The sequence below is a fragment of the Rhizomucor pusillus genome, assembly GCF_041956525.1.
Source record: "Rhizomucor pusillus strain CBS 183.67 unplaced genomic scaffold VTP01scaffold_15, whole genome shotgun sequence".
Lineage (NCBI taxonomy): Eukaryota > Fungi > Mucoromycota > Mucoromycetes > Mucorales > Lichtheimiaceae > Rhizomucor > Rhizomucor pusillus.
In genome coordinates, this window is record NW_027192157.1 from 110,391 (window position 1) to 137,732 (window position 27,342).

The 27,342-nt window shown below is 45.0% G+C and overlaps 15 protein-coding genes across 15 annotated transcripts; 6 read left to right on the top strand and 9 right to left on the bottom strand.

Moving 5' to 3' along the window:
• Positions 1 to 368: 368 nt before the first annotated feature.
• Positions 369 to 974, bottom strand: VTP01DRAFT_3000 (uncharacterized protein; the record flags this gene model as incomplete). Its single annotated transcript, XM_069381524.1, has 4 exons — positions 369 to 465; positions 532 to 668; positions 737 to 759; positions 857 to 974. 4 exons carry the CDS (start codon positions 972 to 974, stop codon positions 369 to 371), a joined length of 375 nt encoding a protein of 124 aa, XP_069236647.1.
• Positions 975 to 1,454: 480 nt separating this feature from the next.
• On the top strand, positions 1,455 to 1,895 carry VTP01DRAFT_3001 (uncharacterized protein; the record flags this gene model as incomplete). The annotated part of the gene is made up of 3 exons (XM_069381525.1): positions 1,455 to 1,589; positions 1,658 to 1,753; positions 1,824 to 1,895. The coding sequence occupies 3 exons, from the start codon at positions 1,455 to 1,457 to the stop codon at positions 1,893 to 1,895; spliced, it is 303 nt and encodes a 100-aa protein (XP_069236648.1).
• A 390-nt stretch (positions 1,896 to 2,285) lies between these two features.
• Positions 2,286 to 3,077, top strand: VTP01DRAFT_3002 (ribosomal P2 domain-containing protein; the record flags this gene model as incomplete). The annotated part of the gene is made up of 4 exons (XM_069381526.1): positions 2,286 to 2,320; positions 2,442 to 2,572; positions 2,674 to 2,837; positions 2,904 to 3,077. 4 exons carry the CDS (start codon positions 2,286 to 2,288, stop codon positions 3,075 to 3,077), a joined length of 504 nt encoding a protein of 167 aa, XP_069236649.1.
• A 119-nt stretch (positions 3,078 to 3,196) lies between these two features.
• On the bottom strand, positions 3,197 to 4,333 carry VTP01DRAFT_3003 (uncharacterized protein; the record flags this gene model as incomplete). Its single annotated transcript, XM_069381527.1, has 3 exons — positions 3,197 to 3,785; positions 3,840 to 4,093; positions 4,151 to 4,333. The coding sequence occupies 3 exons, from the start codon at positions 4,331 to 4,333 to the stop codon at positions 3,197 to 3,199; spliced, it is 1,026 nt and encodes a 341-aa protein (XP_069236650.1).
• Positions 4,334 to 5,388: 1,055 nt separating this feature from the next.
• VTP01DRAFT_3004 (uncharacterized protein) lies at positions 5,389 to 7,258 on the bottom strand (the record flags this gene model as incomplete). Its single annotated transcript, XM_069381528.1, has 5 exons — positions 5,389 to 6,273; positions 6,333 to 6,521; positions 6,580 to 6,711; positions 6,786 to 6,974; positions 7,040 to 7,258. The coding sequence occupies 5 exons, from the start codon at positions 7,256 to 7,258 to the stop codon at positions 5,389 to 5,391; spliced, it is 1,614 nt and encodes a 537-aa protein (XP_069236651.1).
• Positions 7,259 to 7,447: 189 nt separating this feature from the next.
• On the bottom strand, positions 7,448 to 8,930 carry VTP01DRAFT_3005 (uncharacterized protein; the record flags this gene model as incomplete). The annotated part of the gene is made up of 4 exons (XM_069381529.1): positions 7,448 to 7,800; positions 7,862 to 8,231; positions 8,290 to 8,747; positions 8,804 to 8,930. 4 exons carry the CDS (start codon positions 8,928 to 8,930, stop codon positions 7,448 to 7,450), a joined length of 1,308 nt encoding a protein of 435 aa, XP_069236652.1.
• A 382-nt stretch (positions 8,931 to 9,312) lies between these two features.
• On the top strand, positions 9,313 to 10,441 carry VTP01DRAFT_3006 (uncharacterized protein; the record flags this gene model as incomplete). The annotated part of the gene is made up of 7 exons (XM_069381530.1): positions 9,313 to 9,435; positions 9,506 to 9,724; positions 9,781 to 9,830; positions 9,895 to 9,997; positions 10,069 to 10,158; positions 10,210 to 10,240; positions 10,305 to 10,441. The coding sequence occupies 7 exons, from the start codon at positions 9,313 to 9,315 to the stop codon at positions 10,439 to 10,441; spliced, it is 753 nt and encodes a 250-aa protein (XP_069236653.1).
• Positions 10,442 to 11,611: 1,170 nt separating this feature from the next.
• On the top strand, positions 11,612 to 12,919 carry VTP01DRAFT_3007 (uncharacterized protein; the record flags this gene model as incomplete). The annotated part of the gene is made up of 1 exon (XM_069381531.1): positions 11,612 to 12,919. The coding sequence occupies one exon, from the start codon at positions 11,612 to 11,614 to the stop codon at positions 12,917 to 12,919; it is 1,308 nt and encodes a 435-aa protein (XP_069236654.1).
• An 11-nt stretch (positions 12,920 to 12,930) lies between these two features.
• Positions 12,931 to 14,363, bottom strand: VTP01DRAFT_3008 (uncharacterized protein; the record flags this gene model as incomplete). The annotated part of the gene is made up of 3 exons (XM_069381532.1): positions 12,931 to 13,480; positions 13,552 to 14,225; positions 14,289 to 14,363. The coding sequence occupies 3 exons, from the start codon at positions 14,361 to 14,363 to the stop codon at positions 12,931 to 12,933; spliced, it is 1,299 nt and encodes a 432-aa protein (XP_069236655.1).
• Positions 14,364 to 14,868: 505 nt separating this feature from the next.
• VTP01DRAFT_3009 (uncharacterized protein) lies at positions 14,869 to 15,485 on the bottom strand (the record flags this gene model as incomplete). Its single annotated transcript, XM_069381533.1, has 5 exons — positions 14,869 to 14,908; positions 14,978 to 15,112; positions 15,201 to 15,251; positions 15,308 to 15,347; positions 15,431 to 15,485. 5 exons carry the CDS (start codon positions 15,483 to 15,485, stop codon positions 14,869 to 14,871), a joined length of 321 nt encoding a protein of 106 aa, XP_069236656.1.
• Positions 15,486 to 17,871: 2,386 nt separating this feature from the next.
• Positions 17,872 to 18,873, top strand: VTP01DRAFT_3010 (uncharacterized protein; the record flags this gene model as incomplete). Its single annotated transcript, XM_069381535.1, has 2 exons — positions 17,872 to 18,214; positions 18,272 to 18,873. The coding sequence occupies 2 exons, from the start codon at positions 17,872 to 17,874 to the stop codon at positions 18,871 to 18,873; spliced, it is 945 nt and encodes a 314-aa protein (XP_069236657.1).
• A 486-nt stretch (positions 18,874 to 19,359) lies between these two features.
• Positions 19,360 to 20,512, bottom strand: VTP01DRAFT_3011 (uncharacterized protein; the record flags this gene model as incomplete). Its single annotated transcript, XM_069381536.1, has 6 exons — positions 19,360 to 19,485; positions 19,535 to 19,583; positions 19,717 to 19,761; positions 20,135 to 20,191; positions 20,259 to 20,340; positions 20,410 to 20,512. 6 exons carry the CDS (start codon positions 20,510 to 20,512, stop codon positions 19,360 to 19,362), a joined length of 462 nt encoding a protein of 153 aa, XP_069236658.1.
• A 568-nt stretch (positions 20,513 to 21,080) lies between these two features.
• Positions 21,081 to 23,065, bottom strand: VTP01DRAFT_3012 (uncharacterized protein; the record flags this gene model as incomplete). The annotated part of the gene is made up of 7 exons (XM_069381537.1): positions 21,081 to 21,170; positions 21,245 to 21,527; positions 21,601 to 21,965; positions 22,024 to 22,194; positions 22,251 to 22,624; positions 22,694 to 22,837; positions 22,894 to 23,065. 7 exons carry the CDS (start codon positions 23,063 to 23,065, stop codon positions 21,081 to 21,083), a joined length of 1,599 nt encoding a protein of 532 aa, XP_069236659.1.
• Positions 23,066 to 23,474: 409 nt separating this feature from the next.
• VTP01DRAFT_3013 (uncharacterized protein) lies at positions 23,475 to 24,065 on the bottom strand (the record flags this gene model as incomplete). The annotated part of the gene is made up of 3 exons (XM_069381538.1): positions 23,475 to 23,622; positions 23,675 to 23,771; positions 23,825 to 24,065. 3 exons carry the CDS (start codon positions 24,063 to 24,065, stop codon positions 23,475 to 23,477), a joined length of 486 nt encoding a protein of 161 aa, XP_069236660.1.
• A 541-nt stretch (positions 24,066 to 24,606) lies between these two features.
• On the top strand, positions 24,607 to 27,122 carry VTP01DRAFT_3014 (uncharacterized protein; the record flags this gene model as incomplete). The annotated part of the gene is made up of 10 exons (XM_069381539.1): positions 24,607 to 24,915; positions 24,982 to 25,113; positions 25,183 to 25,512; positions 25,568 to 25,588; positions 25,646 to 25,861; positions 25,963 to 26,034; positions 26,102 to 26,326; positions 26,383 to 26,496; positions 26,568 to 26,663; positions 26,745 to 27,122. 10 exons carry the CDS (start codon positions 24,607 to 24,609, stop codon positions 27,120 to 27,122), a joined length of 1,893 nt encoding a protein of 630 aa, XP_069236661.1.
• Positions 27,123 to 27,342: the final 220 nt, after the last annotated feature.

The following is a 27,342-nucleotide window of genomic DNA, read 5'->3' on the forward strand; positions in this document are numbered from 1 at the left end:
ACCATCGCAAAAATCTGCATTCTGGTATGTATTCCGCGGCAATTCATTTTCGGAACTCGCTTGTTCGTTTTGCATGAAACTCAAACGATATCGCATTTGGTGCAAGTGTTGGAATGTCTGCTGACAGATTCTGGACCCTTCCTATACGTCATGGATTCAACCGCAGTGTAGGACGATGATTCACATGTCAAACCACAAACGCCTTGCCGTTGCACGAGCGCGAAATGTCTCTTTCTTCAACTCACAGCTACATGTTTTGCCATGTAATTGGTATCTTCAGCCACACTATGCTCAGTTCATAAGCGTTGGATCAATGCGGGTGTCTTTCCAATGGATTTACGAACATATATTGTACAAGTTAATAACATTTATTCCACATCAACATCTACCAATCCAGCGGATGCTGCTCTCTTGCTCATTATGTAAACGTTCATGTAATAGGTAAAGAGGGAAACAAATGCCAGTCTAGACAGATCATCAATATTAAGCATCGACAAGTTGGCTACAAGATGTCCACCCGTGTACACTTACGCAGCTCCACTGAAACCAGCGGATTCTTCCTTTTTGCTAGTACGCGTATTCAAGAACGACGTCAGGCCAAAAAATGCGGCGACCCACGGGACGGCAATGAATCGGTTCTGTGCGAAATAAGAATCATGGATCACTAACTGTTCGTCGCAACTCATGATAGATTCTTCGTGGCACTCCACGAAAGATAAAGAACAATGCAACTTACACGCAAGAACATTCCACCCATGGCTATCACAGACACAAACAGGAAAGCGCAGATACGGTTAGCATATGGTCTACGCGCCTTGTTTCCTCCCCCGCGTTGTCAAGCAATTCTCTTTCTTACCAGTCACCATTGCGAGAGTTCCCGCCCAGTCATAATCGCCGATAGCTGCATTCTTGGGAATATGGTAAGGAACAATGTTCTCCGGTCGTCGAGGATCGCCCTTGGTTGATGAAGACATGATGGCGGGTTTACGTTGCTGCTGCTGCCCGAGGGAAAGGAACGATGCTGTGTGTCTTGCACAACTCACGGTTTGAATATCCGCTGGCAAGATGATAATGATGGGTTTAAGACACGCAATTGTATATTGGAAGCTATATTGGGATTGGAAAATGACCACTTGTCAATGCCTTGAGTTATGGGTACTATTTGACAAAAGATATATTGTCTGGAAACCGTTAACCTGGTGATCCATTTAGATACGCTTAGGAGTAATAAAAGTGCGTTTCCATTGACATAAATTGGCATAGTTCAATGGGCCATGGCAGAGACACGTATAAAAGGATTATGGTTTTCGAATTGTCATCTTGTCCTGTTCAACAAGATCATGGTAGTTAGTATTAACAGGGATCAAAGAGGGAAGCCGATGAGGTCCAATTTTTTCCAGCCAAAGAAAAATCAACCACTCGGTCCGCTCCATACCACTTGATCCTCTACACGAATGGCAGACGTAGTGGGTTCCGCGGGTGCAGATGCTGGCACTGTTGAGCAACCTCTCGACCTCGTCCAGCTATCTTTAGACGAAAGAATCTATGTCAAACTGAGAGGCGATCGCGAACTGCGAGGCATTCTTCACGTACGTAACGCAATCGTGGCAAATCTACTACATTTCCCAGCCAACGTTCCTCACGTCAATTCACGTAGGCATTCGACGGACACTTGAACATGGTTCTTGGAAACGTTGAAGAAACCATTACGCTCGTTGACGTCAACGAGGAGACGTACGAAGAAGTTATCAGGGTAAATACATACATAGAAACGTCTGTTAAATCTTTCTCTACACGGGTATTCATATATTTCTTGATCGTAGACTGTAAGACGAAACTTTGATATGCTGTTCGTGCGTGGCGATGGTGTGATTCTTGTGAGTATCAATAGTTAGCTTTACATCTTGTCGTCCTGCTGCTAAACTAAACCTTGCCCGTCCCACTTTAGGTTTCACCACCTTCCAGAGCATAATTTACGCTGGATAATTTTTGTTGTTGAATTCTATTCTTTTTACATAAACTAAACACATATGCATCCATGCTACTGAGAGAAACTATTGAGAGATTTTATTAACAAGAAAGTTCCGTGTCTTGCAAATAAGCCTTGTAGGCTCGTCCAAAAGAAGAGTCTTGTCGATGTGCCATTTCTATGCTATGGAGGTCAATATCAAATCAATCTTCATTAATAACTCATAGAAGTATTGCGGCTTTATATCCATTTTATGTCTGTTAAAAGGCTAGCACCCAATCTCGACTCCTTCGGATTCTCAGATTTTCCTCTGTGAATGATCTTGTATAAGCGAGTTCATTTAAATTATTAGTATGTCGCTGACTCGGTACATTTTTGTATTTTTGCTTTAGCTATATTTTTTTTAATCCTGACAGTCAAACGACCATCACTAGCAACAATTATTTATCTACACAAAACGTAATAATTATAGCCATTTTCTAAGTGCTTCCGAGTCTCCGCCTGAGCTCAAGTTCGGCGGAGTAGTGGGAGGGGCAGCGTCGACACTTGAAAGACGAGACGGGGCGGCCAAAGCATACGCTCCCTCTCTTTTATTTTCTAAAGGTATGCGACCCGCAACTGGCGAAAGCATCTCCATGGAGATACAACATGGAATGGATGGATGGATGAATGGACATGGATTGACAATGGATGCATCGCATTAGAAATCATGAAGCACCTCGCCGCTTACCTCCTTTTGACTGCCGGTGGCAAGGCCAACCCCTCTGCCGAAGACATCAAGTCCCTCTTGAGCTCCGTTGGCGTTGAAGCCGAGGACGAACGTCTCAACTCTTTGATTGAAGCTCTCAAGGAGAAGAACATTGAAGAGGTTCGTCTTATCATTGCTACAATTGTAACATCGCGCGTGACTAAGTGAAAATTTGCTTCTACATAGCTCATTGCCGAAGGCAAGGAGAAGCTCGCCTCCGTCCCCACTGGTGGTGCTGTTGCCGCTGGTGGTGCTGGTGCTGCTGCTGGCGGCGCTGCTGAGGAAGCCAAGGAAGAAGAGAAGAAAGAGGAAGAGAAGGAGGAATCTGATGAAGACATGGGCTTCGGTCTCTTCGACTAAACGATGCCAAATAAAACATGTACAGCATGCTTCTTTCTTGTTTGCAACAACAACAACAACATTAATAATGATATTTTTTCTCTTGTGTCTTCATTATTTTGTCTTTTTCTTGTTTGCTATTAAGGATGTCCCAACATATTTCTGGAGCGATCGTCGTACACCGGTGGAGTCAGCGAAGGTAATATATTGTGCACTTTGTTCTGGTGATGCCGTAAGCCGTGCGCTGTTCTGTAAGCCTTTTTGCAACCTGCAGCTTGGCACAGGTATGATTTCTCTGGCCTTGTGCTTTCTCCACTGCCATCTTCTGCGATACTGCTTAGGGAAGGGTGCCCGGAAGATCCTTTGGCGTCTCGTAAATGATACTGGAGTCCATTGATGTTTTTGTATCGTTTTGTGCAGTTGGGCATAGCACAGCGGAAAGGTTTTTCAATGCCCTCTAAGTTAGGGTGGGCCGATTTCATGTGATAAAATAAGGCGCTTGAAGCTGGAAAGCTTTCGTAACATCCAGGTATGTCGCATCCATATGGTTTAAGATTATTCAGGTCCATTGACTGCTGGAGTTGCTGCTGAGGTTGTGGCTGCGGCTGCTGCTGCTGCTGTTGCTGTTGCTGCTGCTCCTGTTGCGAGGAGGAACGCGCGTCCATGATCGGTAATTCCGTTGGTTGTGCCGACATCATTGGATCTTGCATATTCGACGATGCGATGGCACTTAACAATGACGTGTTAAATCAGAAATTGGTTGTGCAGTGAGGATGGACTTACTCTGGCGGCCATTGGAACGGTCTGTTGCGAAAAGCTGTAGAGAAATCAGATGCAATGGATACATTTTTGACAGACGCGTCATTGGTGGTTGAATAATTAGATGGTAATTGGACTTGAGTGTTGGGAATACTAGAATGCAAGGGTGGCAAGGTGGTGGCTAGATCGTTGGATTGTCGATATATATTTGGCATTTTAGCGTGTGGTGGCGGTTCGGCGTACGCTGCTGCGAGAATACTTTGTGGAGACGATCCCATCTAGTCCAATCCGTTGAACATGAACGTAAGCAGCCAGCAAGTTTTCTAATTACTTACAAGACCGTAAGGATCGCGAAAACTTGCTTGCTGTGGATGGCCGACATCAGTGGGCCGCGTAGCTAACGGCGGAGGTTCTGATCTAATGTACGCAAATTCTCCAAAGTGGTGTGATGGAGCAGAGTAGAACTGCTTGCGAAGGGGGTCATGAGTGTTTGCCTCTCCAGATTGTCGAGACTGCATTGATTCTGTAGCGACGAAAGATAAGCAAACGGATGCAGGGAAGAGTTCGAATCGTCATTTTTTACACTCAACAATTCAGTTTCATTTTATCAATTATCGGATCGTTTTTAATGTCACAACTACTTCTGTCCGGTTATCACGGCCTTCCGAGTTATCCAAAGATCGTCGACTGTAGTGTAACGTATTTATGAACTCGCTCTGTTATCTTTTGGCAACCAGTCAGCATTCTGTACCACTTTATAGACTTTTGTAACAGTAAATGACACGACAACCGGACCCGAAAACGAGCATGCAATGTCCTTTGTTGCGTGTTCTCTCAAATGACGGTGAACGCATATATGACATGAGCTTGCATTCACTCAACCGACTCCAGTTTGCAATAACATGTTCTGATGTATACAACGTTATTAACTCATGGGATCAATTCTTCTATCCTGACCCTGATGGTCGGAAAGAAGGATGTCAGTAACATAACCATTTCCTAGGAAGGGCTTTCGCCTCGTGGTTTATACCATGCAACTCTTCAAATACACGGCACATCTCAACAAAGTCCAATCCGCCCTGTGAGCATTGGTATTTATATGATCTCAGCTCTGGATGATACGATACGGCGTCATACAATTCAATTTCTAAACGATACCGGGCTTAGCCTCTGTTCGACGATTGTGGCAGATCTGCTATTGATTTTTGCAGAAATATCAAAGGTAGCATCAGAGCAAAGATGCTACACAGCGTTGTAGACTTTTACGAGACGTCGCCATTTTCGTACACACAATAAGAATTATGGTCGCCATCGAGACCGTAAACTCGCGAAGTGGATATAGTCCTTACCAGATCACCCTTATTTGCTCGATAACAGATGATGTGAAGGCCCTTTGTAACATTTCGCAAAATGGTAGATCTTGGGGAGGATTTTAATGCTGCTTCAATGTTCAGTTGGATATGTTATTTTCTGTTGGGTGGGTGGGGGAGAATTACAAGGGAAAAGTGAAGAAAATAATGGGCAATGTACAATATGGAATATGTGGGGTAAAAAAGGCAAAAAGGTAAAAGAGTTACTGTGGAGCGCCGCCAAAGTTGAAGCCTCCTTGAGGTACGTTGACATCGGTGGAGAAGTTAAATGTTTGCTGCTGGTTGGAGACCTCGGGAACCTCTTCGATAGCATCCTCTTCTTGGTAGTATCTGTCAATAATGTTATATGCCTTTTGGTAAATGTCTTCATTGTCATGATTTTGCAAACGGTGGATAGTCTCCAAACCGCCACACTCTTCAATGTAGATAGCATATCGGTTGAGACCATCGGGATCTTGGACTTTTTCAACCTCCCCAACTTTTAAAATGTTGTCCAGACCATCCAATGCGACTTCAATGATCTTGTTGTCCATCATATTTAAAGTCTCACAAAGCGGTTTTATACAACCCTGCTGGACCATGTAACGAATAATATCAGGTCTATTAAGACCACCCGATGTAGCATTCACAATGGCCCAGCATGCTTCCTTGCGTATCTTCAGATCGGCAGTGGCAAGCGTATGGATAAGGATCGGAAATATGTTTGCATCCACGACAGCTTGGATTTGCTGAATGTTGCCGGCGAGGATATTTGATAGAGTCCAGCATGTCTCCTTGCGAATGTTGTCTTTGGGACTCGTCAATAAAGACAAAAGTGCAGGGAGCACACTGCAGTTTATGACAACCTGAGTCTGTAAATCATCTCCTGTAACGATGTTGCCGACAGCGCGTAGGGCAGGAGTTTGTACCATATGCGAAGGATGCATTAGCAATTCTACAAGCCGCCTGCAAACTCCCGATTCAACAATCGTCTGGATACGATCCTCTGGTCCATCCGACATGTACGAGATTGCCCAACAAGCGTCTATCAAAACTTCTTCGTCGTGCGAATAGATCAGCTTGGCAAGTACAGGCAAAGCAGGCATGATCTAGACGGCCATGTTAGCATTACTAATACAATCTCGAAATAAATAGTCACTCTACTTACTAATCTCCAATCAGGTTGAGGATACTTTCCTCGACAGAGATTGGACAGTGTCCAAGTAGCGTTGCGAAGCATGGTAACTTTGTGATGCTCGTTCAAAATATTCAGCAGAGGAGGAAGTATACCTTGGCTCAAGACATAATCACGGCAGTGTTGGTTATCGCCTGCAATATTTCCCAACGCCCAAACAGCCTAGTATATACGTTTCATTACAATGAGTTCTCGCGACGCGACGTAATTTTCCCCCTACCTGTTCTCTGACATCCGTAACACTGCTGCTCAACAGCTGGACAAAAATCGGCACAGCACCTGCCTCAATGACCACTCGAGTCTGGTCGCTTGTACCCGAAGCAATGTTCGTCAAGGCCCAAGCAGCTTCAAACTATCAGCATTATTGTGTTAGCAGCACTCAGACATCCAAATTTATTCATTGTTCTTTCTCTCTCTCTTGCTTACCTGAAGGAGCTCGTGCCGAGATTGTAGAAACTCGACGAACTTTGGCACTGCACCTACGCGGATCACGGCTTCGATCGGTGGATATTGTTCCTTGGACAACAGCTTTCGAAATCTCGAAGTAGCATCGTACTGCTTTTCGACATCGTTGGAGTTGAGGCCGTCGACGAGTGTCAACAAGAGTTCCTGAAGCTTTAGAAGAAAAAACGCAGTTAGCATGGGTTCACGAGCACCAGCATCGACGAATATATACTCACCTGAGGTTCACTCTGTGATTCAAGCTCGTCATCGCTGTCTGCCATGGAGCTTCCAGCCGCTCCCAAGGCGAGATTTCTGCGTTTGGAGAGATTTTCCTCGCGTTTTTGTTTACGCAGTTCGATCGAATGCTGCTGTCGACGATTACGGACTTGTTCCGGTTGGAAAGCACCTTTGCTTTTGAAAGCATTTTTACGCTGATCGACAGCCTTGTTATCCATGGTCTCCACTAGATCTGACGTTTGAAAAGAATGTACAATACGCGGCGGTCGCAGTTCTCCGCTACTGAAGAAAAAAAAATCGATCCGCCTGCTGCTGCTGCAGCTGAAAAGAAAACCTCCTCACCCGGATTTGCTTGTCTGGTTTTATTTTACCACCAGTATTGGGAATACATATAATTCAAATTATCATCATTTTTTCGAGGGAATTGTTGCAACGCTGTCTTCCAAAATGCTGTGGAACTTGGCGGCCTCTTCAGGCTTGCCAACTTTGAGCGTGAATTTTGAAAAGGATCCAGACTGATCAAAACCCGCGAAAGTAATGAATTTTTGGTTTAAAATAAACTCCATGCCGTGGAAGAGAGGCAAATTTAGCACGAGACGGTGTGTGTTATCCGCGCGCATGATGAGTCTTGCATGCCCGTCTTTTCCAGTGTTAAGTCGCATAATTCCAATACCGCGTTCTTTCCACTCGCCGTCGACTAAAGCATAGAGCTTGCTTCTTACAGAGTAAAGAGTAACCTCTTCTTCTTCACCGGTTTGCACTGCATAATTGTAATTGTATCAGTCGTTGAACAATCACAATTCGTTTGCTGTAGCACCTACATTCTGTCTTTGGCTTCATGGCCGCTCTTTCCTTTGCATCCGCACCAAACTTTGCTATTCCTGATTTGCCGGACTCCTCCTTTTTGGAAGCATCAACGTCTAAAGCATTAATATTTGTGACGGGCGCAAACGACGACAATGAACCTGGCGAATGGGAGGAGGAATCTTCGGATATGTTGCTTGCAACATCCTTGGTAGCTGGAGTGCTGCTAGGAGTGGATGAAAATGCTCTGAAGAATGGTTTGTTCGTTCCTGATTCCTGAGCTGCCTTGGCAAATGAACTTGAAGATGCAGAGGATCCAAATTTGGGTCCCAACGATGAGGATGTCTGTGACAAGGAGGACAGACTAGAGGTCATACCAAAGGTGCACTGTAGCAATGCATTAGCAATTATATCTCAAAGAATAATTAGATCAACAATGACTGACTTTTGAAGCACTTGATTCTGTGGTGGTTGAAGTCGATTCACGTTGTAAAGCCCATCCTTTTGTGCCAAATCCAGAGGTGGAGCCAAATTTATATGGAGATTGCTTTGCTTCTGTTTCTTGGCTGCCTTTTCCATTATCTTTATCGTCGTCATCGCTTTCTTCTCCTGCAAATTCACCCCAATCATCGTTTCCAGCATTCTTGCCACCAAAAGCACGAAAAGCATTGGTAGCGGCTGCTGCTTGCTTTGCTTGCGGCGTCTCTAGCTGTCCTTCTGTCGTGGACTGAGTTGTTGGCGCAGATACCTGTTCCGTCGACATATTCGTATCCTGTTGCTGTTCTTCAGTAGGAGACACGTTGGTGGAGATCTCGGCCGGCTCAGATTGATCTATGTTCTCTTCTTCAGCATTGCTGCGATTTACTCTCTTTCGTGCTTCATTGTTGGCATCAGTGTCTGTTTCTGCAGAACCTGTCAATGACAACTGCCTATGTGTGATCCAGACAATGACTACTTGCGTGGGGTCTCGGGACTTTCCGTAGATACCAACTCCCCGTGAGTGCGCTTTTTCGTTTGCCCCTGAGAGGAGGAACCATCGCTAGATGGAGAGACTGGTCTATCTTGTGAATCTGTATTACTGGCCATAGGTGGGGTTTTGTGTGTGTGCGCGGAAAGAAAGCTGGCGGACGGGGCGGGCATCCATGATTTTTTCCTGCCCTATCTGCATTCAAGAATGCATTGTACGTATAGAAAGGCTGTATGTCCTCCCTATATCGTCTATACATAAGCAGTGTAAAGAAGACGTTTGATGACGATGCTTCCAAGTGATATCATGTTATCATTACTAGTGTAAACAACTAGTAATATCTTAAATTTGAATAATGGAATCGATCAAGGTTAATTGATGATGATACATGCGCTGTCAAGTAAAGGGTCATTTTGCAGCTTTTCATAAGAGTTCCTCGTTCAGCAACGTTTTAGATGAATATTTAGATCATGTAAATTCCATTGATATCGTTATCATCTGATGAAAACGCGACAACGCGGCCAAGAATTTGGGCCCCCCTTTTCTGCAACCATGCATTTCGAGGCTGCCTCGGAATACCTGAACACTCATTCGATCTCACTCAACAATGACCAGAAACTGAAGGTTGCCCTTTTTGCAAGCAAGGACGTTACTTTTGAGTTTCGTTTCTCACAACACTTGCCTATTCTTTCAGTTATACGGTCTATACAAGCAAGCTACAGTAGGCGACTGCCAATCGTCGAGACCGAGCCTTTTCGAATTTGTTGCGCGTGCAAAGTGGGATGCTTGGAACGCTCTGAAGGGTATGCCTCAGGAGCAGGCAAAAGAAAACTACGTCGATTATGTGGAACGACTGGATGTAGGCTGGTCCCGTCAGGGAGAATACGAATACGATCCCAAGGAGACGACCGAGGTCTAGCAAAAAAAGAAAGAAAATATGCAAAGATTATATGTCTGACAGTATTCTAGGACGCTCCACGGACGATGGGGAACTATGTGAGCTCGATGGCACAAGAGTCGCAAGTGTTTACAGTATGTTTGGAAGCAAATGCGCATCAAGTGTGCTAACAATTCTCGATGCAGAGAAGATACCGATCAGGATCAATTCGGATATGCTCGACGTAACGAGAAGGAGGCACTTTGCAAAGTAGTGACAAAGGATACCGTGAATAACAAGGACGCAGAAGTACGTATTACGAAAGGAAAGATAACTGAAGTGAGTGCTGCTGACTAACGATAATTCTTTGCTGTTTTCAGGGCTTAACGGCACTCCACCACGCTGCTGATAGAGGGCACGTGGATATTATCAAGGTGCTCTTGGATTTAGGAGCGGATATCAATGCTACGGTAATTGTGCAGAGCAAAATGAAAAGGGAAATAAACTGACGATAAATCTAGACCAATGATTCGGAAACTGCACTTCATCTAGGTAGGAGCTCTATAAGCATGCGTGCATGGCAGCAGCAGCGATTCTAAACCATCAATTATTTTAGCATGCATATCCGACCAAGTGGAAGTCGCAAAATTGCTTTTGGAGAGAGGCTGCGATGCAGACATTAGAGATGCAGATGGTTTGACAGCTCGTGAGCAGGCTGATCCTGAATTTCTAAAAAAGCTTGATAGCGTATAAAAACATTACACATTGCAGTGCTTGTAGCCAAAGGAGGGTCGGCTGGAATGTGCTTCGCATTGTCTGGAGAGGCGTAAAGTTTTTCAGCTAATAAATTGATGATGTTGCTACTATGCAGTAACTGACTCGCCGGTCTCAATAAGAAGCCACGTGGAGTTAGCGCTATGTAAGAAAAAAAATTCTTGTAACTGCATAGGCAATTCGGCAGCCGCAATCTATTCTCGTCCTTTGAACATTCAGAAGTTTTATTGTTGTTTTCTCCTTCATCAGCGAATCTACTCCTGAAGCAAATGTAAAACGAAAATTATGCAAATTTTCATTGTGTATATGTACCTCTCGTCGAACAGACCATGAATCTAATTTAGAGACATCGGTTTAGTACGTGCTTGAGCTTTATCTATTACGAATGTAGAAATTTCGTAAAAATGTAATATGCCAAGAAGGATAGAGGCACAGTGCAAGAATGGATAGCGCGAAAGGAAAGAGCGTTAGAATAAACAATTTGCTATACTGTTGTCCGATACTTTATAGCTGTACAAACTGCCTTTGTTTCTTATTCATCACGTACTGTATCGAGCATGGATACATAATAGTTAAAATAGAAGTCTGCTTAGAGGAAACTATATCAAGCACGAGGGAGTCAGCATTTTCCCACTCATCTTGCGTAGTGATATTTAAGCGACCCAGTCGTGACGACAGTGCGCTTCAGACTACCCCGCGCTACTTGTCCCCATACGAAACCCACAATGCTGTAACATTTATTGGTAGACAGTCACTACCGCTCTGACTTTGGGGATGCTGCCAGAAAGGATATCTTATTCGCAGAAATACCAGCGTAAATCTTGATTAAAGTATGGCACTATGAAACCTTGTATAATAAAAGACCAGCATGTTACGTTGTGTGTAACATTTGATCTGATATTAATCGTGTGCGAGGTTGTTCTAAATGCAGAAACGACTGAAATTAGGCTGACAGCTACCATGCCAGTTTTGCCATCCCGCGTGCCTGGATTTGAAGTAGCACCTGGCATGAGTCCAGCAACTAGTAACACAATTTTCTTTATTCGCTAACTACTTATAACCTTGTCAAGTCGGGTTGCAATTTCCTTGTCCCCCATCTTCCTTTTTGTCCCTTTATCCTCTTCGACCGGTCGCGCCACTCACTAAAACATGCGTCTTAAATTCTTTAATGCAAAATCCACTTCGGATTCGTCGGCAGCGGACGCTGAAGACGAAACTTATGCGGCGGGGGGAGATAGCAGTACTACAAAGCAATACAACTTTGCGGGGCAACCGCTGGAAGCTATGCTGGCAAGCACGTTTGGACGAGCAGCGACGGAGCCAGCGCGACGTTCCAAGAATACCTCTCCCAACCAACGGGAAAGAGCACATACTTTGGCGGATGTTATGCAGCTTTTCGAGGAGAACGGACAAACGATATCGAATGAATCTTTTCGAATAAAAGCGAACGGAGCGATCGTTCGGAACCGTCCACCAACTATTTTCTCATCTGGAGACGATGCTATCCTACCAGCTTCCGAGATATCGATGATCCTCTCGTCCGCTGTCTCAAGCACTCAAGACAAGGAAGATAATAATACCCAGAGTGTACAAATGCAGCAAGAAGCTAGCGGCAGCGGTAGCAGCGGTAGTAACGGCAGCACCGGCAACCGTTCAGTCATCGTCCACAACACCGATTATTTCGGGGATCAGCAGTCTGAATACTCGTCTTCGGATACGTCTGTTTCATCGCACGGGCACGACGCAGACCAACAACAAGATGATGGAGCGCGGTTGTACCTGACTCAAGGATCTGTAGTAACTCGCGCAGGAAAGGAGCCAGACCATCCGACACCGTTGAGACCGCCACCGCGGTCTGTCATTAATCTCGCTATTGGCAGCCAGCAACAGAGGAGAGGGGGACACAGAACCCGCGAAAATAGCAGTAACACCGACATTTGTGAAGCTTTGGTGTTACAAGATGATAAGAACCCAACAGACTGGGAGTCCATGTACTATGCGGTCTTGCAAGAAAACATCCATCTACGGCAGCAGATCCAGGTAGAGCGCGAGCGACATTTATCTGAGAAAAATGCATCTGTCAGCCAACTCGTAGCATCGCAACTCGAAATCCGGCATTTGCAAAGAGCGTTGTCTCTTACCCAGCGTCTAAACGCTAGCAACATTAAACAGCACAAATCTCATCATTCTCGGAGACGGTCCATGGGAGATTTCAACCCCTTACTGGATTACACGGATGAAGTGGAGGAAAGCCTGTGTCTTTCCAAGTCATCAGTTCCCGCGCGACAAAAGCTTGAAATCTTACTGGATGAGATTGAGGCGTTTCAAGCACAAGAAGATATGTTAATCACAAAGCAGCGCTGGTTGCAGCAACAGAAATCGCAGCTCGAACAGATTATAAAGGACAAAGATGAACTCATTCAGCAGTTACAACACGATCTTGCCATAATCAGTTAGTATCAACAACTTTAATTCGTCGCATAATCATCTGTAGGGTAGTATTCTGGATATTTTTTCATAATCTCAGCCAGCTCCTTTTGCTGTTCGGCAAGGTGAGCGGGTATCTCGTCGTAAACATCCGTGAATAAATGCTCCACTGCTGGCTTCTTTCTCTTCTCTGCGGCTGAGAAGCTCTTGAGCACAGTTTTGCGTATGCTCTTTTTAAGTTCATCATCTTGCTCGGCTGACCACCACTGCTTGGACTCGAGGTGGCGTCGCAGACGTGTGATTGGGTTGTCAAACTGGGCTCGCTCTTCGACTTCCTTGCGGTCTCGGTATTTGGTAGAATCGTCGGATGTGCTGTGGTGTCCGATACGGTAAGTCATGGCTTCAATCAATACCGGGCGCTTTTCCTCGACAGCGATGGCTCTAGCTGCCTTGGTGGCATTGTACACAGCTAGCACGTCGTTGCCATCAACTCGGACTGTATGCATGCCGTAGCCGACGCCTCGTGAAGCGATACCATCGCCTCTGTATTGTTCAGATGCAGGCGTTGAAATTGCGTAGCCGTTGTTGCGGCTGATGGAGAGAGAGAGAGAGAGATCATTTAGTAAATGCTTCCGTGGTCATACCAAATATAATTTTCTTACCAGAAGAAGATGACGGGGCAGCCCAGGGTGGATGCCATATTCATGCCAGCATGAAAATCACCTTCAGAGGCAGCACCTTCACCAAAGAAGCAGATGGTACATGCGTGTTTTCCCTCGAGTTTCTGCGCATAAGCGGAGCCTGCAGCCTGGGGAATTTGGGTGCCAAGTGGCGAGGAGATCGTCAAAAAGTTGTGCTTCTTTGAACCATAGTGGACAGGCATCTGCCGTCCTTTGCCGTGATCGAGATCATTGGAGAAACATTGGTTCATACAGTCGTCAATGGTGAATCCACGATACAACAATGTAAATGCCTCGCGATATTGACCGTAAACTAGGTCCTCAGGAGTAAGCGCGGCAGCTGCGCCGATCATGGCCTCTTCGCCGTAATGGGTCATGTAGAAGCTGATGCGACCTTGACGCTGCGCTTCGTATAAAATGCCATCCATGGTGTGCAAGGTAACCATCTTTGTGTACCAGTCAATCACCTCCTCCTTGGGTAGGTTCGGATCGTGTGCCTTGTCGAATACGACGCCGGTGTGGTCCATGACTCGGTAAGCTTGAAGCGGTGCAATGTTCTGCACAAATTGCAGCTCGTTGGTGAATTTGTCAGCATTGTACCATGCCATGGAAGGCTTCTTTGCTGCATCCACCGAAGCAGCTGCAGTCGTGTATGACTAAGGAAATAAACGAGTTAAACATTGATGCAGATACTGCAGGCATTGGAGTTGGCAACTCACCATCCGGCTTACGGAGGCCACGCGCAAGCCTGCCGGACGTCTAGCGATGATTCTGAGACCTCGCAAACCAAGCATGGAGAAGAAAAAACGGGAAAAGAAGGCGTGGAAAAGACTTCATTGTTGAAATCTGAACTTGAATATTTTTTCGCACGGTCGGATGGAAGACCGACACTAAACAGCGGGAATAGATCCAAAGCCCTTTCCAGGAATTTATCAGGGTGAAAGGGACTCAGGAAACGGTATCAATGTAGTAGACGATGACTTTGATGGTTGACAAATGATGAAATGCTGCTTTTAATATAAAATGTTAAGATAAGAACGATTAAAATATGAAGATAGGGTAAAGGTATAAGAGTGCTACTACTTCAAAAGGGTGTCACAAGGGGTAAGGAAAGCATTGAAGCGGATTTTCTCCGTCTTTCTTGATAGCACATGGACAGGCGATGATTGGTAATCCTAACGATTTCGACAAGTCGCGGGGATCGACACTGTCCGCTCACAGCGCATCCAGCACTTTTCTGCAAGCAGCCTCTTCTTTCCAGGCAACGTCCACTGCTGATTCCATCAGTTTCTGAAGAGTTCATAGAAAGACGTCGTGGTCCGTGAAATCGATGCTCAATCTATAAACAGATTACTATATCAATCCAGGCACCTGCATACAGTGTTTTCAGAACAATGAGCTCCCGTACCCGAGCCCAAGACCTTTCTTGGATAGCGAGGTCAGCTTTGCCAGTGTTCTGTGATGCGGCGAGTTCTCGCTGGCCTCATTCTGAATGCTTCCATCCTTCGTTATCTGAGTCCTGGCTGCCGCCTGCTGGCAATATCTAAAGCAATATCCTCCATCAAACTCCAGGTCCCATCGTTCGTAATATGTATGCGTGCTTCTCATTTTCGGCTCTCCATTCTACGTACCGTATCTTTTTGTTCTCTTTCGTCCCAATAATCCTTAGGATTGCCCCTTTGCTACAGCAAACCAGTCAAGCATCTCAAATTTTCCATACTAAGAAAGGGTATCTTACAGTCGTCTTCTCTGACTCTTGGATACTGTGCAGTTTTGAACTATGCACTTGCTTGGCAAAGTTCAGAGCGTGGCAAGCCCCGGATAGCTACTACTTCTAGTATTATTTTGCTTGGGCGTATACCAGTGTACAAGCGTAAGACCGTAGCGAAAGTTGCTCCACAGTGGAGGCCGCTCATACAATATTCATTGATTCTTGTCTGTCTTTATCACCTTTGGGAAAGGCAACGCAAAAGTACTTTATATTAGTTGTTGCCTCACTTTCTCGGACGGCCTTTAGGGACTACATGGAACAAGCCATTAACTATGCAGCGTTGCGATAAATGGAGCCAGTGTAAGCATCAAAAGGCTCTCAGCGGTAAGCGTCTTGCGTGCATCAAGTCTGCAATGACGCAACGGACGGAAGAGAAATGAAGACGGAAAATGGCTCGATTTTTTTCTTTTCTGCTCTTTTCCCGTTTCACATTCATTGTTCAAACTAATTTTGGCAGAGTCCAAGTCGGCAAGTTGGACATGGCCAAAGGCGCAAAGGACTCGTCAAATTTTGAGAGTATCGGTCATGCTAGCAACGACCGTTTAAAAAGCTAAGGCTATTACACAATCATTCTGTCCAGTTATGCCCCAAAAGATTATTGGTCGTAAAAATACTATCTCTCATCAATCGTAGAACTCCTTGTTATTTGTAATTTTCCAAACTTCCTTTCACTTTTATGCTTTAAACTTCTAAAGGGGGTTTCTGTGGCAAAAGTGCCATTCATGTTGTGTGTTCCATTTGATAGACGCCAGGTGTCACGAAAGCGGCATTGGAAAACAAACAATGCGGCGCTTGCATGAAGAATTAAAAAGAAAAACTTAGAAATACATACTGTCCTTAAATCCTGCCTATCTCATTTTGCAAAATATAGATGTCCAGTAAGTACGTATGTAATATCAGGACTACTAGTTGCACGTTATTTCCATAGGACATTAAAAGTTCTGGAATGATATAACACGACTACAAATGGTTTATCGTAAACATATTCATTTGGCTTGAATTTTGATAGATATCATTTGAGCACTCAAGAACAAAGCCTGTATTATCATACACGCTTACTGTGAAATGTATGAAAATCTCTCTGCAATAAACGATCAACAAATGAATAATTATAAGGCTTGCTATTTATAGACTGCAGTGAGCAAAATTTGCAACAGGTTCTACAAAGCCAAACCAGGGTCGTTTGGGCAATCGAGCCATCACAAAGTGTCCAGCATATGCCTTAGAGTACATGCCAATATTGACATGACGATATGCGGTTGACCCAAGATACAGTATGTGTTATAAACGCAAGATTTCATAGATAAGAAGCAGTTTACAATTTTCATGGAATTAAATGTAGTATCTGATGATGAATTATTTTATGCAACAAATAAGTCATTGAATGCTCGTTGGACGAAGTTTGTGATCTTCCTTCACAAAACATCATTAGGAACAAGACCGGGTTATCTCAGGTAGTCTGTAGGACATGTCTGGTGGCACTCCGTCCGCTGAACAAGACATCAGATCAGAAACCTCCTAGCACGTTAATGTCCTAGTGCCAGCGGCTGTAGGTAGGACAGCAATGTCTCAACTTTATGAGTAGACCAAACAAATGTGCGTGGGATGAAGATGACAACTCAAGATGGAAGTATGTTACTTTCAATCATGCATCTTTTATTGCTTCTACTGTTTTAGTGTGTGTGTGTGTGTGTGTGTGCATTTGGCACTCTTTCTTTATCAGCGTAGATAATTGGGGACAGTTCACAAAATGGGACGTGGCGGGATTGCCGTACCTTTTTCCGTCACTTGTTACCCGACCAAAACAAATCTCAGACAGGTATCACTGAAATTAAGGGATTCTGGACCTTGTTCGTTTCTAGAAAAGATAGAAAGGAGGTAGCGGATGAATAATGAACGTATCCCTAAGAATTTCACAGGCCACGTTAACGCATTCGCCACTGCCCTGAGACATGTAGATCACTGCTGACGCGCATGTCCTACCATCAGCAGCAGAGCATGTGCAACTCGGTAAGATATTTCCTTTTTCTGCAATTGAGGCGTTGCAGAAGACCCGGTCATCGCGCCCAAATTTTTTTGCGGTGAATCAAACAAATGAGTTTTCGCCATAACAAGCTTGTTTTTTCAAATTCATCTTGGTCTATGCACTTGTTACACGGAGCAACAGCTGTAGCTGTCTATCGTCTAAACGGCAAAGTAAACATTTGCAGGAGGCATTTGAGGCATTATTCCTGTTTTTGTCAAGAGTAATCCGCGATAAGGCTGACAACAATTCAAGAGGAGTTGTTGTCAAAGGACACTGCTGCTGGAGCTCGACAGAACGGCGGACTTGGGATCCTGTCGAAAAGCATGCTAAGGGATCCAAGGAAATCCAAGAAGATCGACTCATATCAAACCACTTTAGCAGCGGTTTTCGAGTCATTACCATTTTAAATCCGAATTTAGTGATATTTCTTTAACCTTTCTTTCTTTTATCACTCTTCCGATATAATTTTTTTCTTCTACATTTCTCTTTTTTCACAACTCCATATATGTGCCGACCCTTTTGGCTTCTTGCTACAGTTGTTGTTATTGTATCGGCACTGACAACTGCCCTGCCAACCGGACCGGCATTGACAGCGACTGCAGAGGAAGAGACGGTCGCGACGGATTTTCTAGTCGACGCTCCTCAGTTTGCTCACCTGCTTTCGACGCATCTCCTGTTTGATCATCTCGAAAACGCTTTCCATTTACTCTCGAAACAGATCTCGTCGCGCTTCAGAGAATCCATACAAGTGAATGTCCGTTTGCAATCTCCAGCGCAGTATGAAGACACAGCGTATTCCTCTGTGGATGTGCAGATACTCAAGGGTCAACTAAACGGCGCAGTAGGCTGTAAGTGGAAGATGATAGGACTATAAATATACATGCTGACACATCCATATAAAAAAGCTTTTATCGAAGATAAACTGCCGACAGTCTGGAGCCGATACACAGCAGCTTTGGACAAGAGCGCACTTCAAGCTTACATTGAAAACGTTCTCGGACGGCTATGCTCGACCAGCGGAAACGACGACAACGTCTACGACGAAACGGGTGCAGCAGCGTCCTCCGGATTTATATCCAGCCAGTGTCTCGAACAGCATGCGGGCCAATTTCTGTCTTTGGTGGACCGCTACGTCGGCAATCACGTCAAGCGTACAATGTTGGATATCACGTCGCACGAACTGCCATCCTTGTTCGACATGACCCGGTCACAAGTAGAACAAATCCTTTCTCACTTTAATACCCATGTCTTGTCCGATGGCAGGCTAAAATTAGTCCTTGCAACCGACCACGACGGCCTCGCGGCGGACTCGACCACCGAGATGAATCAGATACTTGAAACCGCTGCTCATTGGGAAATGCCTAGCGAGGAGAATGACGATAATCGCGGCGACAACAATGCCCTTTACAGTAATAACAATCCATCTTCTTCCTCCCGCTTTACCCGCGAAACCGTCGTCCAGGCTGTCCAGCATTTTGCCAATCTCGCCCGTCACTCAACCAACTAGACATCCCTTCTACTACTACTCCTCCTCCTACGGCAATCTACATTCGTTCTTTGCTATCTACTTCTACTGATATTCACTCACATGCACACTCACACTCACACACTAGTGTCTCTACATTCATTTCTCTCTGCATCTTGTAAATACATCGACATGCCTCCTGCAAAGATCCTGTATCAAATCCTCCATAAAAGACTTCGCTCCTTTACCTAAAGTGATTCGCGCATATTTATACTGTATTTGCAGAACATTTACAAGCTAGCCTAGCCTACATGATTTCGCGCTATGGCGAATAATAATTAGCATAAGCCAGGCGAAAAGGATTTCTGTTTCATGCAAAGGAACCGCTTCTGCAAATGAAACTCAGGAGATGCAACCACGCGACCTGCTTTTGATTATTGCTTTCGATCGTGTGCAGGTACGCACCGGATCAAAGCGTCTCTTAACTTCATTAGCCTCTCGATAGGCTCTGGTCGCACAATGAAGCCTCTACGCATACCAGCGACTTGGGACTTCTGCCTTCCGCATGGATATGATGCGGTCACGGGTTTGCTGCTTCAACACTCGCCCGCCGTGTAGAGGTGCTGTGTAGTGTGGCTGCTTGACAACTACGCCCTACGAAGAAGCCAAGTTCCGTTAGAGCAAAGGTGTCATAGCTACTAACCAATGTATCTTTTGAGCAGCGAGAACGGACACATTGCTCGTCAAGTTGTCTAATTATCCGTATTGGTAGATGTCACTCCATCAAAATTACTTTAACAAGTTCTTGGAATAAGACAGACGTTCTAATAATTGCGAAAAGCTCATAAATATACTGTAGATTTCCAATTCTATGACAATACTTACAGATGAATTTGGCTATGCTCCCATGGGAAGTGCTTTGTGATAAGTCTTCAAAGCATATTGTAAGAGTACATAGCCGTTCGTTTCAATTCGCTTCATTTGTTCGTATGCGTCTGAATGCGACAGCAGGGCATTCAATCTTATGTATTATTACGTCCGTTGGTATCTTCACAAAAGACGGTTTTGCTTTGCCCCAAGAATGGAATTGCCCACCACAAAGTGCACGAGCGTACATTGCGAAACAAAATCGCTTGTAATTTGAATAAATGTGCTTGAGTGATCGCACACACGTAACACAATAATCTTGAACACCCTTAACGGGTGACTTGTCGAAGTTATCAGTTTTGAACGACGCCTCATTCCGAGGGCGTGATAACTACACAGACGCTCACAAGAGAAGATTTCATCAGATAATCGATACATGGATAAATTTATCGAGTGCCAAAAGTACAAGAGTGCAGCCGAGGAGGTCGCAGAGCTACATAGGTAACTGGTACATATCACTCAATAACTCGATCGGATCTCAGCACCTTTAGCAGGTGTACTTGATACCGCATTGGCGGCACCAGTAGCCGCAGTCTCCAGAGCAGCAGCCCTTGGACACGCAAGAATTGGGAAGGCAAGCACCTACATCGAGTAACGTAAAGTGTCAGAGGAATGGCCCGGCAATTGCAATAACTCTTATTATTTACTTACGTTCTTGAACCAATTGGTGCTCGGACGAGGCAGGTTCGGTAGCCTCAACGAAGGAGATGGCGAGGAAACCAGCAAAGACGACAGCGAGGGTAGAGAACTTCATGTTTGCTTGAGACTTGAGAGAGGTTTTCCTTGTTGTTGATGGGGTCTCCTCTGATCCAAACTATTAGTCTTTTATACCTTTTGCCCCCACGGCTGCTCACACCAGCAAATTGGCAATTGATGGTGGTCTTGCTCAGCACTAATACATTCCTCTTTTTCCACACTTTCGACAAGATAGTAAAAAGCTGCATGAGCAAGAAGATTATTGGATCATTAAGCACGCACTGTGGTCAGTTCAAGAAGCGTTTCCAGTCTAGAAACAAAGGAAAATACACACAGAGACATTCTTATTTGACAACGATCACTGGGAGCACGCATTATTGCGCCTTATGAGTACAAAGGAGAGGAGCAGCCGTAGGTGTGATGCTGGGACCTTGCATCGTCGCTGTGTGGCCGCCTATTCCAGGATCAGCGTTACACGGCGCTATGCTAAGAATATTGACACGCACAGAGAGAAAGAGAGAACCCATCACGATTGGGTACATGCATGGTTACTCCTTTTCACTAGTATTGTAAAAGGAAATCGCTTAGAATTCGAGACAAATTCGGTTTACAAGCCTCCCTTTTTATTAAACACTGCTAGATCTAACTGAGGAGCTGCAGTCACTATGCTGCTCACCCGTATACTCAATTCCCATGGCATATTTCATGATCTCAGCCTCCAGAGAAGAAAATAGAGTTAGCGTCTCATTCAACTGACTCCCTTGATCCAGCCTTTGGACTCGTTTTTTACCTTGAGGAAATCCATACTATTAATAGTCGAAAGGCCGAGGGACCTGACCCAAGTGACTGGCCCAAAGTCTGTATTGTACAATTTATGCAACTTGTCACACGCGCTAATCATGATCAGATTTCTCAGGCATCGCGTTGAGGCATATTCGCGCAGTAAGTGCATGTCTCCTAAATCCTGCCCGTTCGCTGCGCCGCGTTGCAAAACATTCGCTAGGCACTCGACATCGAGCAGACCTTGGTTAAGTCCTTGGCCAGCCAAGGGATGGATCGTGTGAGCTGCGTCTCTGTAAAAATCTGTATGTGAATAAAACGAGAGAGATCATCATTATAATATCAACCACTACTGATGCACGTTACCCTACGAGCACGACGCGGTTGCTGTAGTACTCTTGCGAATTTCTCATACGAAGAGGGAAGCTTGCGCGAGAGTCTGCATCGACATCCTCGACTTCTGGTGGAAACTCGAACTCGCGTTCTATTTTTTGCATTTCGCTCATGCCATGCATAGCCACAGATTGCCTCCAGTCGTATTCCGAAGCAAAGTCACATTTTGTTTCAAACGTTGTGCGACTGATTTGAGAGTACAAGTACTTGAGATCCGGCACGGATAGACGGAAAGCTGCATTGACCAGCGTGCAAAAGTCACGCTCTGGCATCTTCTTTAACGCCACGGCCAGATCCGGTGGAACAGACCACACCATCGATGCATGTCCTTCACCAAGCTACCACCCAAAAATGTCAATTATCAGCCAAATTGGATTTCGTACGTCGTGCACTTACAGGAAGTAAAGCTAACGGACCGGTTGGCAAGAATCGTTGGAATACAGAGTCGCTGTTACCAAGCTTCTTTGTTTTTAGCGAGGCAACCACTCCGTGCATATTGTAATCCCATCCCAACGATTCGATATTGGCAAAGTTGCGTACGGGACTATTGATGCCATCCGCACCTACCTAGTCAACGTAAGACGGGAACTAACCGTTGTTCTCCTTCTGCTGCTGCTGCTCACCAGTAACCGCGCTTTGAGACTTGATCCATTCGCCAGCGTAACCCGAGGCCAGTCTGATAAATCCAAGCCTTCATCATCGGCTTGGTTAGATTTATCGTCCAGAGTTATCGACTCCACTCTGGCCTTTTCAAAGATATCGACCGATGCGCCTCGTCGTCCTTGAGTACCGTCAAGTTGACGCAGTATTGCATGCTGCAAGTGCACATTTTCGATCATGTACGCGATGGCTGAGGAGCTGCTTTGGGTGTCAATGCCAAACTGGGTCAACAGTCTGGTGTCAAATTCAATTTTTGCATTTGTCACGCCATCCCAAACTCGCATTTTACTGTAAGGATGCACGCGCTCTGCGGTCAATTGCTCAGTCACTCCTATGTCTATATGCAAACAATCAAATTGCAACTTAGCAATGCCAAGCGATCCCTTGCATAACCTTGCCGCTTTACCATTAAAAAACCGCATGGACGCCGGTGTCAGCGAAACCACACGGTTCGAATATTTGTCCGGTGCAGGCGTCCAGTTTTTCGTGCTTGATAGATCCATTGCTTCCACCAGTGCCACGTTATAGTCCTGTAGGAGCGGGTTTGCAGCTTATACATCAAATCAATACCAGATTCTACGGTGTTTTTGAATTTCTATTGTTTACCTAGAGAACAAGCAAGCGCTGTGCCGGATATACCGCCTCCAACAATAACCACGTCGTATACATTGTCGAGATTCGAAGCTGTTGCTAGGGAACGGCGATGTGTACAGCTAAGTAGACGTGGCGATCGCAAGCTCCACAGAGGTGTTGTAAAAGGAGCCCTCCGTGACAGCATGGCGCGGCGGTAGAGCTTTTGTGTTTTTGCAACTTTGACAGCAAGAGCTGCGGTGACCGAATTGGCTTTTTTTTTGAACGCTCTATGCGCGCCTTCTGAATGATCTATACCCCTCAGGTAAACGATCTATGGCACTTTCTTTTGAGCGATTTTTACACACTATCTGAACAATCTATGTGCTCATTTGGATTGTGAATATTGCAAGTATCTGGGTATGAATGACTGGTGCTCACATTGTCACATGTAAGGTAAATTTGGAATATGTGTGAGTACAACATCGACTTAAGGTCTATGGGTCAACAGTGGTTCTTTTTATTTCACGGTGAGCGCTTCATGGTTTGGCAAACTAAAATGGAATTTGCATCTGCAGCCTCAATGTAACTCCTGACGTTGCGCAAAATAATCTCTTTTAATCCATGAAATGAGCCAATATCTTCGCAAGGCAGAGACGGCAGTTGAAAGATTGTATGTGCGAGGATATTGTCTCGGTTGAAAATAGTGATTCTCGCGTCAGACCGAATTGGTCAATTATGATCTTCTTGATCTTTGGACACTTGCTAGAACAGACTTGATTTAGTGCATTGATACAGTCTTTTCGTCATTTCTTACCTAACCAAATCACGAATGTCATCAGCATCTGTGCTCGCAAAATCCAATGTCACCAGGTGTAAATCCTTCTCCGATGCCTTCAAGTAGATGAGTAAATCTAAATAAATATCCAGCACCATGTGTGTCCTGCAGGAAATTTGATTCTCTTACCTTGCATGGTGCCCTCGATACCTTGGATATGATCGATCAAGTTTGGGCGCGGCATGTCTCTCGTTGAAATGGGACCCTTGCTATTGCACGATACTGATACATACGTCCGTTGCACGTGTGATCGCTCCTTGAGATGGTGGACCATAAGCTGCAACAGACGGAGCCTGTCCTTATCATTTTCGTTGTTGCCTTGGACTTCCTTAGTCACCAATAATTCCGGGATTTCCTTCGGACACAACATCCAATAATCATTCGAAATAATCTAGCGTATTACTGTAGATGTCATTTCAGCTCATATCTACGCGTTGTATGAAATTTCATTATAAGTTTAGGATACATATATCATATGTTTTGAAGGAAACTTTATACCTGCTGTGATGGATCCAAGATATCTTCAAGGTCTTTCTGCTCCGTTGGATCTTGATCGTTGATCTCTCGGACCTCCCAGCAGCCGTCTCCAACAGGAAAAGCTTTGCCGATGAAAGGACAGCTCTGTCGCAGCGAATCGCGCTTGACCTTGACGGTGGCAGCGGTCATATTATGGTTGTTGCGGAAAGTTCCTCCACGCGACACAGCAGGTACAAGTGACGAATCGCTGCTGGATTTCGTCAGTTCTTCACGGTATTGTTCGAGCCAACTTTCGGAAAGGTAGGACTTACGCTCGCTGGGCTTAAATGTTGTGTCCGAAGCAAATCCCTTTCCGATTGGGAAAAAGAACAACTGCGGAGGAGGATATGGGGATCTGCATTCCCTCCTTCCTTTTTCTCTCTCTCTCTCTCGTTATGAGTGCCAGGGAGGATGAGGATGACAGCGGGGCGATCTCGTCGCAAATTTATGAAGAGCAGGATCTTTTCTTTGACGATGAGACCCTCGATCAGAGCGACGATCTGCCCACCGATCAGCTTCTGGAATCGTTGGCCGCAGCAGCAGCTAGCAGGCCTTCCAACAACAGCAACAACAATGCAGCGTATCGATCTAACGATCATGATGATACCCTAAGAACTCGCTTAGCTGGCCCTTCCACGAATAAAGCAGGCTTGGATGGTGTGGATAAAGACAAGGTCAACCAGCTTATCTACGAGGCATCCAAGGTAAAATAATCGTTTTTTTTCTTCCAATTGAACAATGTATATATATCAACGTTGCCGTGGGCGAAGGGCTCTGCATTTTTTGAGAATGAGAAAAGACGCGACGCTGCTGTAACGAAGCGCATTCATGCCATGCTTGCTCGGTACGAGAAAATAAAGGACTTGAATCTATCGCTTGAAACACAAGTCGCAGACAATATGGTGAGCGCGCTTTTGAGAGAAGAAAAAGAAAGCGAGAGAGAGATTTATGGCTAAGACTCAAGTTTCAAGATAAGAGACATGGAGGCTGAAAGAGACCTGACGCAGGTGATTTGCCACGTCGACATGGATGCATTCTATGCTTCCGTGGAAGAGCTTGAGAATCCAGAGCTCAAGACGGTACCGATGGCTGTCGGGTCCGTATCCATGCTGTGTACTAGCAACTACGAGGCACGCAAATTTGGCGTGAGGAGCGCGATGCCTGGATACATTGCACTGAAGCTATGTCCACAACTCAAGATTGTACCGCTACATTTTCCAAAATATCGAGCTGCATCCAGCAAGGTCAGAGAGATCTTTGCAAAATACGACCCGCATTTTTGTCCAATGAGTCTTGATGAGGTAAGAACGCAGACGGGGAGATTGGTTACTGTTGTTAACAACGGAAGAATGGTAGGCATATCTGAACTTGACGGATGTAAGAGTTCTCTCATAGTTTTCTATGTATGGCGTCGCTGAAATTCTCCCCTTTCAGTATCTATCTAAGCACGATATCAGCCCTCCAGATTTAGTGCAACAAATCCGGAACGAAGTTTTCCAAGAAACGAGACTCACTGCAAGTGCAGGCATTGCAGCGAACAAGATGCTATCCAAAATCTGCAGTGATATTAACAAGCCTAACGGTCAATACTACTTACCCAATGACAGAGAAGCTATCATGGATTTTGTAAAGGATTTAAAGATTCGAAAGGTAAGCACAATGCATGGTAACAACAGAGCTGCAGTTAGTGATTGTTCTGGAAATGTACACACACACACACACACACACACACACACACACACACACATAAGGTACCTGGCGTTGGTCGAGTAACTGAAAGAGTGTTGGACGCGCTGGATGTCAAGACCTGCGGTGACATTCACGTAAGATACAGGAAATAACAACGTTGTTATCAATACTTGTAATGACCGGAGCTACGTAACTATGTAGACTCGGAGAGCTGTACTTTACCGGTTGCTCAGTCCCATTAGTTTCAAATTCATGCTTCGCTGCTATTTGGGCATCGGGTCAACATCCGTCAAGATCGAATCGCCTAGAAAGAGTATCAGCGTGGAAAGGACGTTCCGACCGATTTCCACTCGTGAGCAACTCATGGCAAAAGTAGAGGAATTATCCCGTTTGCTAGAAAAGGATCTTGAGGGCAAGAACATCAAGGTAATAAGGAAGAATTTATTACAAACGACATCAATGAGTAACACTGCCCTTTGTAGGGTAAAACTGTAGGGATCAAGATTAAGCTGACATCGTTTGAAGTACGAGTCAGGGCAAAAACCCTGCCTTATTACGTACACAAAGCTTCAGATATTGCGCGTGTTGCAAAAGAGGTAGGTCTAGAGCGCTGTAGACAACGATGCTGCTGAATTCTTATTAAGGCTTCTTCATTAACTCCAAATAGCTCGTGGCAAAAGAGATGCCTGTCAGTTTGCGCTTGATGGGAGTTAAACTATCGTCCTTGAAGCAAACAGCCGGAGACGACCAAGGAGTCAAAAAGGTATGTAGATTTTTATCAGATGGGAAGATCGTGGCCTCTTCCCTTTTGTCTTTTTTCTCTGGGCTCATCACGAAATAACAGTTTTTCACTGGAATCACAAATCCGGTGCCAGCCAAACGTCCAGATCCCTTGGAGTCATCTGAAGGAATACATCAGGAACTAGAAGAGCAAGAAGAGAATGCAGAAGTCAATTCCAAACGGCAAAAATCTGAATCGGAATCCGAACAAACCTTATCGTGTCCTATCTGTAATCGTACTATGCGGAACATGGATAACGCTCAATTGAACAGGCATGTGGATGAGTGTCTGAACAGGGACACTGTAAAGTCCATAGTGTCATCGTTATCATCATCTCAAAACAGTAACAGCAACAACAGCAGAGGCAATGCCGCTCCTGCATCGAAGAATCCGGCGATACCTACGAAGTCCTTACTTGATTACTACTACAAGTCGTCGTAAAATGTAAATACCCATTTTAGCGTGAAAACACGCGCATCTCCGACAAACTGTAATTGTGCGCACAGGAGAATTTGTATATGTAGTCTTTTTGCCGTATCCGTAATATAGATAATGTATCTATTGTAATCAAATGTATCGAAATTAAAAAGCGCATCTTGCGCATGAGTAAGCTTACTTGGAAGGCATATTGATATACAATCAGCCAGCCAGCCAGCTTGCT